Here is a 14,854-nt window from a genome sequence, read left to right as displayed (position 1 = left end):
CAGTGTTTGGCATTATTATCTTTGTGCATCTCGCAACCTGGACAGAGAATAACGTTTACCTTAACCCCTTATAGTCACCATGAGATAAGAAGACGTTTCAGACAACTATCTAGGAAAGAAAGCCTACCTGCAGAGGTTGCTCCTCTTGCATCATTTGCTTATCAGATACAAGATCCCATTGACTGGGACGAGCTAAACCATCAGACTCCTTGGTACCTGCATGTTTCCATATAAGCAACCAATAAACATTTTAGTCATTCCGTAAACAGAAGTCATTAGCTAATCAAAGTAAGCCCAACACTTGAGCAGCAAAGAGTGTGCACATACCACATAGATCGTTGATCTTCTTGGCGAGTTCCTTAAATCTCTTTCTCAGCTTTCTTGATAGGTGCAGAGTAAGGCCCTAACCCCTGCAAAGGTATGACATATACGAAGGTCAGCATATGGAGAGAGCAGATACACGAGCAGATACAGCAAAGACTCAATCATCTAAGTAGAAAATAACACAGAATTGAACTAAGTAGAACAATCAAGCACATCAAAAAGCACCTAACGAATCTAGCTTAAAATTTACTCAGGAGAAAACATCAAATTGGTTTGCAAAGAGACGAAACCCTCACATTCAAGAAACCAAAAAGTGCTTAGTAACTAAAACCCTAAATCAACTCGCTTTACAGAAGAGACTAAGATGAAGATAAAAAAAACTGTACCGATTTGGGTTTGAGACGTGGTGAAGAAAGAAGCAATGCGGCGTCACGGCGATGAATCACCGGAGGACTCTGATCCCAACAACTCCTTCTCGTGGAATCCAAACTCATCCTCATCTCAACAAGATTCTTCTTTTTCGTCGCCGGCGAAACAGAGGCCAGGGTGAAAGGAATCAGCGAGGCGAATGTAAACAAACTGCCGTAGTTGGATTTCATCGGAACGTAAATGGCGTGGAGAGAGTCAGAGACTTTGACGAAGAATGCTTCGCTACGCCATTGGTCGTCTCTAATCTCAGCATCAATATCTCTCACCATGTTCTCCAATTTCGAATCGGAGATTTATATGTCTTGCCGGAGAAGAAAGTTTCTTTATTTCTGTTGGATTGAATTCTCGGGAGTTCCTAATTCTAGACACTTTCCCTTTTTCTAATATAATCCCCAAGATCACTCTACTCTTAATGAAAATTGCAATCCCCAAGTTTTCCCTTACCAAACCGATTCAAACCGATTCATCAAACCAATTTTTAATTAAATTAATTATAAAAAGAAACTTCCTCCCCAGTCTTTCACCATTAAAACTCAAGCTTAAATCTTTAAATCATATCTTTTCTTTTTCCTATTATTTTTAGCTTAAATCTCCTTTAATCCATAGAGTATTAAATTGATTTGAGTTGTTGTATTTGAATTTTAGAGATTTTAATTAGATTTGAAACTTGTGGTGACAATTAATGGACATTGACTTGATAATCATCTATTATGGGTCGGTTAATATATATGAATGGACTCTAGTGACTGAATCGTGGTAAATCATATGTAGATTAGCGTTTTTGGACTGGTTTTTTACTATGTACTAGTTTAGTTTTAGTTCTATCCTTTTTAGAAAAAATAGAGACTAACCTTCCAAAAACATTAAAGACAACCTCAGAGAAACTTGGATAGCTAGTTTCAGAACCAAGATAATATTCAAGATTAGTATATTTTTCAATGTATATGTACTTTATGTTTTTGTATAACTTGGTAAAACTCGGTCTTGTAATGGTACAACTACGTATGTCTTTGCTCGTATTCAGTTTGTAAAATGTGGTACAACTAACGGTACAACTACGACCAATTTCTTAAAAATTCATAAGTACTTTATAAATAGATTTTTTGGAAAATGTTAATAATCTTTCATATTCACTTTATAAATTGAAATTTGTGTGACAAATCTTCTAAGATAGCATCAAAAGAAAAAGAAAAAAAAGAAGAAGATAGTGTTCACTAAATTCATTTGTATACAAGAAAGACCTTATAGTTTAAAGATGACTTTCTTATTGTTAACTCAATTACATTGCAAACACACACAAAAATAAGGTTTTGATTCATATTTTAATTTGGGGGATAGGTTTTCTTTTCTAACATCTCTTTATTCTCTTATAAAATATACTCTCGCATCTATCAAATGAAACCTTTGATTTGATTCTTACCGATCACATGATTTTGGGTTTTTCTTTTCTAGATAACCAACCAAAGAATATGGCTTGGAGACGTTGAAACACTCAGTTGATTGATTCGGAGTCCAACTTATATTCTTGTACTAAAGGTGGATATTCAATGATAGTGACAAAGTTTAACACAAACAGACACTGATGCAACAGAGAAATCTCTAGCACACAAGGCCAAGCTGACCTGTCAAGACACAGGAATTTACATAGTAGAGAAAGCGAGAGGAACTTGTAAGTTGTCACAGAATGTATCTGAGTCGGAGATGAAGTATGTGCCTGTGCGTCTACTTACTCTGAGTGTGATGTCCAATACATTAGCCCACTGTCAAAAGAATTTGTGGTCAGTGACAACAGATTTACACATAGGATTTGCAGTACAAGGAAGCAAAAAGGTTATGATGCATTATGTCTTATTGCCGATACAAATCCCATTTTCTAGGTTTTGACTGTGCCATACGATGATACGAAAGCCAGCTGTACTCATACAGTCTTATGCTATTTCTAGCTGAGAGAAACTAATCTAAATGTGAACGAACCAATGATTTAGTTTCAACTTATTGTTCTCAGTCAAAATCTACTGTGATTATGAAAGATGTTTCCCAAAAGCTAGTCAGATGCAATAAAAAGGTAGGCCTATTAGTTGAAGTACAGGATTGTCCCAATTCAGAGGACTAAGATTGTATGAATCACTAAATTATATGGATTTTTCTATAATTCTTCTAGTTCAATCTGCTCAGTAAATTTTTCACAATTGAAAAGCAGTGTTTGGTGGTGCCTTAAGATATGCAACAGCCAGAAGACAACATAGAAAGGTAGAATGCTTTTACCTTATCAATACAAACACACATTGAAAAACACCAGCCACACCAGTCCAAGTCGAAGGCCCAGTCTTGACAACCGAATCTTGAATCAGCAAGCCAACAGATGCAGCTAGCGAAACAAATGCGACGACATACGCTATGAAAAGCCATAACTTCAATCTGTAATCAAGAATTCAAATACACACAAGATATTTTAGATATGACGTTTATATATACACACAAGATATCACAACTATCTTCTAGTTTCTACAAAAGTACAGATTAATAACACGCAGTAACCAAACTCTCAATTGTTATCTTGATTTTAAAATCATAATCAGAAACCCAACAAAAGCAGTTATTGAAACAAATGCTACAACAAACGCTCTGAAAAGCCATAACTTCAGATAAGCTGTAATAAAAACACAAATAAAAAATAACTGAAACAAGCCGCAAATCTCTGTAAGAACTTGGTTTCAGATAAAGTATTACTATTACTAGTTTCCACAGGGATAGTGGGATACAGATTAGAAACACTTGGTAACCAAGCTCTTAAGTCTTATCTTAATTCAAAAACTGAACCAGTGAGGCCAACAACAGCCGCTAGTGAGACAAATGTTATGACATACACAAATCTTCAATCAAAATCCAAGAATCCAAAATACACAAATCAAGAATAATATAAACAATATCCACCAGTCACAAATCTCAGATAAAAACTTAACCTATCTTCAAGTTTCCAACAGAAATACAAAAGTTCTCAAGTCTTGTCTTTGGTTATATGTACACATGATATCTCAGCTATCTACTAGTTTCCACAGGGATACAGATTAGAAACACTTAGTAACCAAGCTCTTAAGAGTTAAGTCTTATCTTAATTTAAAAACCAAACCAGTGAAGCCAACATAAGCAGCTATGAATAGCCATAGTCAAGAATCCATAATACATAAAAACACAAATCAAGAACAGTATAGATTATACGCATCAGCCACAAATCTAAGCTAAAAACTTAACCTATCTTCAAATTTCCACAGAAACAAAAATTTTCAAATCAACGAAGTAAACTAACCTCCACTCGCCTTCGTCATAAGGAGAGTAATCAATATCTTCTTTTCTAACGCAATTGAACATTAAAGCTCCAAGAGATGCGAATATGCCTGAGAAAAAACCCCAAAATTACGAAATTTCTGAAAACCCTAAATTCACGAGAGAATAGTTCGATGGGAGTTTATAAATTACCGGGAAGGTAATGGAGGAAGGGAACTTGAGTGGAGCTGCAGACGACGGCGTCAACCCAAAACCACCACCCGGTTCCGAAGACTGCGCCGGAGAACCCGGGTCCGAAAATAGCCCATAGTTCAGCCAAATCCATCGCTCGATGATCTCTTCTCCAACAACAAGATCTTCCTCCGCTCAAGTCAAAATTGTAAGAAAATTGAAAAAAAAAAAAACTTTATTGTTGAATCGAATTATTATAATTTTATTTTTATACAGAGAAATAATGTTGTTGTTTGGTTTAGGTATTGGTTAGTGTTTTCTGACCCGATTTGGACACAGAGTCGAACTGAACCGGTAAATCCGGTGATACGACCACTAATTCGGTTAAGATCCATACGGAAAATCCAACAAATCTAACGATCCGCTATTATTGGTTGAACCGGTTGTGTTTGAATATACAGTTATTAAATTTTTTATTTTTGTATAATAATTGTATAAGATATATTTAATAAAATATATGCTATTTATCATCCTTAGATAAAATTTGATGAAATTTTTTAGCCTTCCACGTTCGATTTAATCGGTTTGTGTTATTTAGTTTTTTCAAATTTTGGATTATCTAAAAATTTAGCCGAATTGAACCGAATCAAATTTTGGTATGGTTTGTTTGATAGTATGTTTTATTTGATTTGATGACCTACTATTGAATCTATTTTAAATAAATGTACACGAAGTTTTATTTTACTTTGGTTTATTCGTTAATCGTATATGAATTATAATGTTTTCTTAATATGAAACTCAAAAAATCTAATCGACAAACCGTTCTAGAGCTTACAAAAAGTTACAACCATGTATGAACAAATAGCCAACTAACCAGGTAACTCGGAAGGTCGTCTTTGGTTGTTATAATGTTATATATGTTATGTGTTTGATTTTGGTTAAGGGTTTCGGATTTGGGTTTTATTGACTACAATTCGGGTCCAAGAAATATCCATTCGGGTTAAACTAATTGTGAACAGTAAACGCGAATTAACAATTTAAAAATACAAAATCCCAATTTTTAACAGTTTAATTGATTTTGGTTAATTAGGTAGAAAGATGTAGTTTATGCGAAATTGGGAAGAAAACTATTTGTTCATGTGAAATTGGGTAGAGTGTAAAAGTATAGGTGAATCCTAATTGAAACCATATACTAAGCTTCTCACTTAAAATGGCTTCTCCTCTGCCCCTAAAATTTCTCCACATCTATAATTGTTTAGAATTTTTTTTTATGATTTTACTCTCCATTAATAAAATATATTTTTAGGATATCGCTTATTTACCATAATATTTTGTTTCATACCTTTTTGAATTATAATCATTTGATCCAGTATTTATTTTTATGATAGTTATATATTTTACTATGTATTTCTTCAATTTTTAGATAATTTCCAACTATTTATTTATTTATCTTTCATAATAATAATATATTGAAACCTTTATTTAATAGATTTGATAAACTGTTTCATATGAACCAGTTTCATTATTTTGCGTTTTCATAAAAAAAAAAAACGTTAACAATTGTTTTGAAAAAAAATATAATGTAGCGTAAAAATGTGGATAAAATTATATATATTTTGAACATTTGAATTTATTATCACAATAGTTTAGTATATAAACAATTAAAGAACATAAGAATTAGAATAATTTTTTTTCCATAACCTAGTGGTAGTAGAAATAAGTAAAATTAAATGATTAACTAGTAAAGTAAGTTAATATCAAACGAGTAACTTAATAAAAGAAGTTAAAAATGAGTTTGCGTGATAGAGCCGTTAACACACAACGGTTAGAACTTCGAAAGCACGCTTCGACGGCCGCCTATAAAAACAAAAACTTCATATTTCATCTTTATTCTTCTTCACCTTCCCCAAGTTCAAGTTTGTCACAGAAGAAACAATAATACAACGCCTGCTTCTTCGAATGCAAGCGGTAAGAGTTTGATTGTGAATAAAGAACCAGAGAGTGATATGGTAACTGTAACAGAGTCTTCCGGTGATACTGGAGTTACGTCCACCGTCAAATCTCAATGTTTCTTCTCCTGTAAGGTAAGTCTTTGGTAAAGCTTTGATTTTTCTTTATGGGTTCTCAAATCGATTGTTAATAATTAGGGAATCTGATTCAATGGCTATTTTTATTAGGATTAGAACATGATCTTTGTATTAGGGTTCTTTAAAAGATGCTTGATCGGAACATGGTCTTTTAGATCTTTTAGTCATAGACAAGCTTTCATTGTGTCGTGATTAAATAACAAGAGACAGAGAGATAGTAGCAGAAACAGAGTTTCCTGGTGGTTGCTTTGGAGTTACGTCCCCCGTCAAATCTCAACGTTTCTTCTCCTGTACGGTAAGTATTTGGTAAAGCTTTGATTTTTCTTTATGGGTTCCGAAATCAATTGTTAATAATTAGGAATCTGATTTAATTGCTCTTCGTATTAGGGTTCTTTGAAAGATGTTTCTATAGGATCAGAACATGACCGTTAGATCTTTTAAGGCATAGCCAAGGTTTGGTTGTGTTGTTGGAAATAATAGTTTACTTTGGGTTTTCTTACAGTCATAAGTTTAACGCCTAGACGACGTAGGTTCAGTGTAGGTATCGTCAAGTTCTAGTTCAAATTTTAATTGTGAATACAGAGCATGAGAGAGAGATGGTACCAGAAACAGAGTTTTTTCCGGTGGTTCTGGAGTCAAATCTCAAAGTTTTGATTTTTCTATATGGATTCCGAAATCGATTGTTAATGATTAGGAATCTGATGAAAGGTTCTTGGTATTAGGAGGATTAGAACATAATCTTTGTATTAGGGTTCTTTCAAAGATGTTTTCATAGGATCTGAACATGATCTTTCAATCTTTTAGGGCATAGGCAAGCTTGGTTGTTAAATAACAAGAGAGAGATATGTTGGCAGAAACAGAGTTTCCCGGTGGTGATATACATTCTGGAGTTGCTTCCGCCGTCACATCTCAACGTTTCTTCTCATGTACGGTGCGTCTTTCGTAAAGCTTTGATTTTTCTTTATGGGTTCCGAAATCTATCGTCAATAATAAGGAATCTGATTCAACGGCTCTTCATTTTAGGGTTCTTTAACTAGAACATGATCTTTAGATATTTTAAGGCATATACAAGCTTTAGTTCTGTTGTCGAATATAATAGTTTGCTTTGGTTGTGTTACAAGCATAAGTTTAATGACTAGACGGGGTAGGTTACGCATGATGGGCTCAAACAACTTTAGATATAGACGAGTCTTGGTTGTGTTGTATGAAATAATAGTTTGGTTCAATTTTTCATACAAGTATAAGTTAAAGCCTAGACGAGGTAAGAGGTTACGCATGATAGGCTCAGTTCATAGCTATGTTTTGTTGTCATGTCTTGTTTCAGTCATTCTAAACTAAAGAAGGAATCTTTTTGCATAATCAAACAACTTTAGTGTCTTGATCTTCACTTCAAACATTGGTCCGTTATTTTTGGAAGCAAGAGGCACACTAATGCAAAAATGCTTCCACCTTCTTAGAATCACTTCTGTTTTACAAGCATTGAACATTTCTGATTTAATGTCTTCGTCTTACAAGACAAGATAGAGCAGAGGAAGGTAGTTTGTTGGGTTTCTTGGAGCGTCTCTTTCTCTAGATCTGATCTAGTATCCCTCTCCAGTCTGCTCCTACTAGATAACTCTCTTCTTACGCAATAGTTTCTATTCTGAAACCCTCTCTTCTAAGATCTATAAGGTGTTAAGAAGATAACTTTATAGAATCCAAACATGATTCTTGGATCTGGAAAAGCTTAGACAAGCCTTAGGTTCATTTATGTTTGCGTGTTGTAGGAAATATGATTTGCTTGTTGTGCGAGATCACTTTAAAGTTGATCTTGATCTTCTTTGTCTGTAGTTAATATGTTTTGTTTTGTTATAACATGTCTTTGTCTTCAGTGAAGAGTTTAAGCCTTCTAGATTTTGCAGTAACTACGCTAAGCCAAATCAGTATATTTACTTGAGACTTACAAGTTACAATTCCAAACTAGTTGGACAATTGTATTTAGACTAGATTTATCCCGTGGTGTACCACAGATCCATAATTTAATATATTTGTTTGATTGATAATTTCTCGTAGTTGGTTTATATAGTCTAGTTTTATACATTTTTATTTCATTATAATTTTATATAATTTTATAAATTTGTATTATAAGTAGATTCATAGATATATGTGATCAACCCGCGGTATACCGCGGGACAATTTTTTTGTGAATAAAAAATTATATTTTAACTTAACCCGTAAAAGATTTTAAATATAGACAACACGTATAAAAATATAATCATATTTATGTAAACTCAAACCCGTTCAATCATATTTATATACAATATTATTATATTATAAATATTTTTAGAGTTAAAATATTAATAATATTTTAAATTTTTGTAGAGTTTAAATATTTTAATTATATAAAACTTAAATTAAACATTATAATTTGCAGCTTCTAAATTAAAATTTATAATGTTTTGAAACTTTTCAAAGTTATATTTCTTTAAATGAAGAACCGGATTAAACTCAATAAAATTTTTAATTTGGATACCTGGAAAATCAAAGTTCATGCTCATTTGTAGTTGTGAACATATTAGTCCTATTTATATATGTCCGTTTTCAAAAATTTAAATTGCAAAATGTGTGGAAAATAATTTTTATTTTCATTATATATATATTTTATGTAATAATATAAATTAAAAACAAATAAGATTATAAAAATATTTTGGAGAGAGATTCGATTTATTAGTGAGAGATTTTAGGAAAATGTTTTGGATTAATAAATATTTGTTTCCAATTTTGTAATTTGCTTGTGATTTAATTACAAAATTTACTTTTAAGTTTTGTTATTTATTCAAATGGCAAGAGTTAAATTATACAAATATTACAAAATAAAAGGTTATAATCCAAAATAGATTTTAGGAGAAAATGTACTTAATAAATGTAAAGATAGATTTACAGTTTCATTTTATGCTATAAGAAAAAGAGAGACTAATGAAGCAAAATGAATCCAATAAGGCATTTTTAGAGCGACATTCTCAAAGAGAGCTCTTCTAATTTGTCCTCTTGAGAACAGTTCTAGAGAGCTCCTCATTATGGATGTTGCATTGGGCTTTAATAAAAGGGTCTGGCCGGATCCGCTCAAATATGTATAAACCTGGAACCTAATTTAAAAATCTTTGGTCTAGTAATAAACTTTTAAGTAAAATACTTGGACTAAAAAAGTGCCAGCCCTTTTACATTTTTACCGTAAACAATTTTTTGTTCTTCATTCTTTGATTCCTTTCATCTTTCTTCAGTCAATCCCTAACACTTTTTTTCTTCAATCAATCCCTAAAAAGCTTTGAAATTCAAAGAGATGACCTATGATTGATTAAGTGTTTGTAGAAAAATCATTTTCGTCTGCCGTCGCTGGCCATAACACCTCCATCGCTGGCCAAAGCAATCTGTTGGGCAGAGGTGAAGCTCGATCTTCTGAAAAACTAAAAATAACTCTAGAAAAGATAGATAAGTTAAAAGTGTGTCTTTTGTGCTGCACTCTATCTTAATTGGTTCGTATATATTTAGTATCAATTCATAGTACCGCTGAGTTTATTGTTGAATCGGTGACATCAAAATAGGAGGTTTGCTGGGTGTTTTATTATTTTAGTTATTTATTTTTGGAACCATGGGTTACGCATGATAGGTCGTGGTTATTGATGTTGGTTTATTTTGGTTATTGGATAATTGTTGGATGATTACTGGCTTAGTAATTTAATTGTTGGTTTAGTTTCCGATGTGGTTTTCCTATTGTTTTAATTTGTTGGTTGAATATTAATTATGGGGTTAATATCGATGAATTAAAATGACAAAACGGGATGGGTCGTTTCACACTCAATCTTGATTGGTTCGTCTATATCTAGCATTGATGAACTTGTTTGTTAATGTTTGGTTTTGTTTGTTAGTATCGATTCATAGTACCGCTGAGTTTATTGTTGAATCGGTGACATCAAAATAGGAGGTTTGCTGTTTATGAATTTTCTATCCAATTTGAAATCTTTTATGAATTGCTCTTGTGTCAGTTTAACAACACTTTTTTGGTTCTTTTGTCAATTTTTTTTTTCTGCGTAAGAAGAGTTTTGAATGTTAGTTTTCTTACATTGAACAAGAAAAAATTGATCAACAATCAAAAGAAAGAATTGACGTTGCAGAAGATGAGTACCTGAAGATGAATGTTGAAGTGGACACTCAAGGATAAACACAAAGTGTCACTCAACCATCTCAACCATCTAATGCAGCTCAACCAGTATGTAAACAACATAAAGGTAAATGTTGGATAGCGTTTACATATGTAGGAATAAAGGATGATGGAAAAAAAAGAGTTACATGTCACAATTGCAGTATTAAGTTAGTAGTAGATAAGACATATGGAACATCAACCATGAACCGTCTTCACCTTTTAATTTGTCCACTAAGGCGTCAGCCTGAGGATAGACCTAAGTACGATCATAAAATAGAGAGACTATTGCTGAGATAATCATTTATCATAATCAGATATCATGATCTACCTTTTAGGTATGTTGAACATGAGAATGTTAGGTCTAGAGAGAGATTTCAAAGCTGCTGCTCTTGATGTCTACAAGTTATATGAGATAGAAAAACTTAAATAGAGGTTTCGAAAGAACACAAAGTTCAGGTTCGTTTAACTTTAGATTTATGGTCTGCCCGAAATACGGTGATGGGTTATATATGTGTAAATGTGGACTATACTGATGATACATGGGGTTAAATAATAAGTTTGAAGTTTTTGTGATCTTAAGCCTCCTCACAATTGTGAAGAGGTTGCTAAGAAGATTTATGATTGCTTAAAAGAATGGGGCTTAGAGAAAAAGATATTTACTATCACATTGGATAATGCTTCTGAAAACAATAATATGCAAAACTATTCTTAAGCATCGTCTTTAGAGTGGTATTGGCTTGTTGTGTGAAAGGAAATTTTTGCACGTGATGTGTTGTGCAAGCAAGATTAGATGTAGCTAGTAGTCTTTTGGAAAATATTCGAGATAGTGTGAAGTTTTTGAAAGCTACCGAGTTAATGAAAGAATCATTTGCAGCATGCGTTAAGAATATAGGGATCAAAAGTGGAGCTAGTTTATCTCTTAACGTCCCTACTCGCTGGAACTCAACGTATGAGATGCTTGCTAGAGCCTTATAATTTAGAAAAGCATTTGGTATTTTGAATTTGTATGAGAGAAGTTACAGTTCATTGCGAACAGAAGTATAATGGGATCGTGGAGAGAAAATCTGTGATCTTCTGAAGCCTTTCAATACCATTGCCATATACTTTCAGGAGTGAAATACTCAACAGCCAATGTTTATTTTATTCAAGTGTGGAAAATGGAGCAGTTACTAAAGAAATATGCTAACTGTGATGATGTTGATGTGAGAGCAATGGTTCAAATGATGCAAAAGAAGTTTGCAAAATATTGGTCTCAATACAATGTTATTCTAAAAATGGGAGGTCTTTTGGATCCAAGACTAAAATTACAAATTCTTAGGTCAACTTATGAAAAAGTGGATTTCATCACTGCCGAGGAAAATGTTGAGATTATTAGGTAAATCTGATTGCGCTTTATGCAGAATATAACTCTGATTCTACAAGTTGATCAAAGTCTTCAACAACACTAACTCCACATGAGCTTCTCACTGAATCATCACTTGAGGATGATGTGGAAAAGATATTGAAATTCAATATTTTTTTCACTACATTATTGCTAAAGAACGAAGTATTATTTTCAATGTGTATTTTGTATATCACAGGATCTCTTTGAGCTTGAAAGTACCCTCAAATCTAGATCAAGAATTGCCAAGTCAACTTTGCAAGTCTATTTTCATGATGAACTACGACTAGAGATGAAGAATTTTTCAGACATGGAAATTTTAAACTTTTGGAAAGAGAACCTAAATCGGTATGGTGATTTAGCTTCCATGGCAGCTGATTTACTTAGCATCCCAATCACTAGAGTAGTATCACAGTCAGCTTTTAGCGTTGGAGGTCATGTATTAAATTGATATGATTATGGGAAGCTTCAAAACATGTCATCATTGATTTAAGAGCATCTCCAACCCACCTCTATTTTTGTCTCTAAACTCTATTTTATAGCAAATTTTGCTCCAACCCACCTCTATATCCACCTCTATTATAGAGATTGCTATTTTTATCTCTATATATAGAGGAAATCTATTTTTTCCTCTATAAATAGAGGTGAACTATTTTATTTGCAAAGTAGTCCTTTTAATCTCAAACTTCTTTTATTTATGAATAAAATAAATAAATAAATATATTTAATAACTAATAATAATATAAATTATTTTAAAGTTTTTAATATAAATATATATTCTAAAATCTGAGACTACCATTTGCAAAAGTTAATATATATAAATAATAGATTTTATTTTATTGAAGAAAAAAAAAGATTTATTTTTTCATTTATTCTATAATAATACTTTTAATACAAAAAAATTACTTAATACTCTCCTAAATTACTTCTGGATCCACCAATGTCGTTAAAGTATTGTCCAAACGATCTAAACGAAGTAGATGGAGGAGGAGCTTGTTGGTTTTGTTGTTGATCATTCCGCTTTTTTATAATTCATGCTTGTTCTGCCTCAAAATATCCACGAACATGTATAATTTTACATAATATGATAATTGAGGATGAACGTGATCTCGATGCACCGATTGAAGTTGAAAGAGAAGTTCCACCTCCAGCGATCTAAATAGCAGAAGATGATGATATTCATTTCCAAAAGTTTCTATGTCGATTCAGAAAGATAAGAGATAAAGAAGCTCATTTCTCACTTCGAAATGCATTAGTTGATCATTTGTGGGAAAAATACACTTATGCTGATGGTTAAGAATCTAGTATCTTATTGTTTTTTATGTAATGTAATGTACTTTTTAATAAAAAAAATATCATATAATATGAAGTTTTTATAATAAATGTTTAATTTAAATAAAAGTAATTATTTTATTAAAATTTTATAAAAGTTAAAGTAAATGGGTTATATATGGTGTTAATATTAAAATTTTAAAAGAATCTATTTGAAATATTCTATTATAAATGATAAAATAGAGGAAACCATTGGAGCAGGTTCCTCTATTATAGAGGCAAAAATAGCAAAAACTATTGGAGATGGTATAAGCGTATCTTCTCAACCACGAAGAATCTATGCACGAAACGACTTGGAGAAGATGCTTAGCTCAACTACAGAACTCCTCAAAGAAGAATCAAGTCAAACGGAGTTGAGACGAATGAGTTATTCATTTTACAAATCAGGTGTTCTCCAGTTTACCCGATTCAGATATGCGTCCATTCAACGAAGGATTCCAAACGGGACAGAATGATTAAGCTACAAATCGAGTTGTTCTACAATCTTGGTCCATGAGAGAAGCCTAACTAAGTGGATTCAGCCCAAAAAGAATGAAGGAAGATCAATTTTGTCCATAGCAAAACATCATTTAATTCTTTCGATTTCTCTCTCTTACGTGCACTTTAGAGTTTGAATTTCATTTTCCTAGATGCTTTGCATGTTGAGCTATTATTATGGACGTTTTTGATGCATTAAATTTTTCTCAGAATCCTTGCAAAAATACAATAGTAGATGTGATGTTCTATCGATGACATTTAATAATAAGAATTAAAAAAAATTCTTAAATATAAATAAAAACTAAAAAATTATAAAGGAAACATGGCTTAACCCGATTATATAAAATTTCAGGGCTTTAAAAATGTTAAAGCTTATAGCTTGAAATAAAGAAGACTGGCCTGGACTTAAAAACCCTATTTAAATGGTAACATGTAAGTAGAATTTAGGTCATGTTCTTTTAGTAAACGCTGCGATAGCGGCTGCGATAAAATAAAACGAGGTGTCAAAAAAGTAGTTGTAATGTTAAACGACACCGTGGACTTCAAAATTACAGATCTAGATGAGTCGCAGACGGAATCCGTTGAGTCGCGACGGCAGCCGTTGAGCCGCCGAAAATAATAGCGACACATCCATCTTCATCAGCGCTCATCACTTGCGACGGTTGCGACTCTTCTCATTTCATTTTTGTGTATTCTTCTCTCTTGTAAAACTGTTTTTCTTCTCTATTATCGCTGTCGCAGCGTTTAACAAAAGAACAAGGCCTTACTCTTATAGGGGTCAACTTTTATCTAATTACCAAATTCTCTTAATTTTTTTTTTCTAGTAAGGGTCAGTAAACATATTTCTAACTATTTTATGGGGGTCAATAAGCACATATTTATCTATTTTCTGAATTTTGTTTTAAAAAATACAAGTAAATAATTTTTTTTTGTAAATTCATGGGGCTCAATTGACACCCTTACTAACCCTCTACCTCTTCCCTGGGTAACATCTCTATCTATGACCAAGAAAGTAATAAATTTACTTTAAGATAACCGTAAAATTTTCCGAAAAATGTAACTTCACGAACAAATCATATATGAAAAAATCAAAAATGGCGACTATATGTTACTATACTTTTGATTAAATCGAAAGACATAAGAAAAAAATAGGATTTAATGAGATAATTTCGAAGAAGAAGAAAGAAG

General features: G+C 32.4%; 1 protein-coding gene and 1 long non-coding RNA gene across 3 annotated transcripts in view; both read right to left on the bottom strand.

Annotated features, from left to right (window-relative positions):
• Positions 1-1,112, bottom strand: LOC17898895. Its single transcript, XR_002832512.1, has 4 exons — positions 711-1,112; positions 328-410; positions 128-216; positions 1-37 (listed from the first exon to the last, which is right to left on the bottom strand). It is a non-coding gene; the product is annotated as an uncharacterized LOC17898895 (long non-coding RNA).
• The window catches only part of LOC17898908 (transmembrane protein 50A), a 4,682-nt gene extending 222 nt beyond the window's left edge, over positions 1-4,460 (bottom strand). Inside the window, exons 1-4 of one of the 2 annotated variants that reach the window (XM_023777419.1) lie at positions 4,231-4,457; positions 4,061-4,148; positions 3,019-3,171; positions 2,233-2,513 (exon numbers count right to left, since the gene is read on the bottom strand). In XM_023777419.1, the coding sequence (XP_023633187.1) occupies positions 2,480-2,513; positions 3,019-3,171; positions 4,061-4,148; positions 4,231-4,363 (408 nt within the window). In that variant the 5' untranslated portion in view covers positions 4,364-4,457 and the 3' untranslated portion in view covers positions 2,233-2,479. Of the gene's footprint in view, positions 1-2,232; positions 2,514-3,018; positions 3,172-4,060; positions 4,149-4,230 lie in introns of those variants that run through there. The other variant, XM_023777420.1, reaches the window with a different exon arrangement.
• Positions 4,461-14,854: the final 10,394 nt, after the last annotated feature.

The sequence above is a fragment of the Capsella rubella genome, unplaced genomic scaffold (assembly GCF_000375325.1).
Source record: "Capsella rubella cultivar Monte Gargano unplaced genomic scaffold, Caprub1_0 scaffold_1, whole genome shotgun sequence".
NCBI classification, from domain to species: Eukaryota; Viridiplantae; Streptophyta; class Magnoliopsida; order Brassicales; family Brassicaceae; genus Capsella; species Capsella rubella.
The sequence above is the reverse complement of the archived record's forward strand: the minus strand, read 5'-3'. Positions and strand labels throughout refer to the sequence as shown.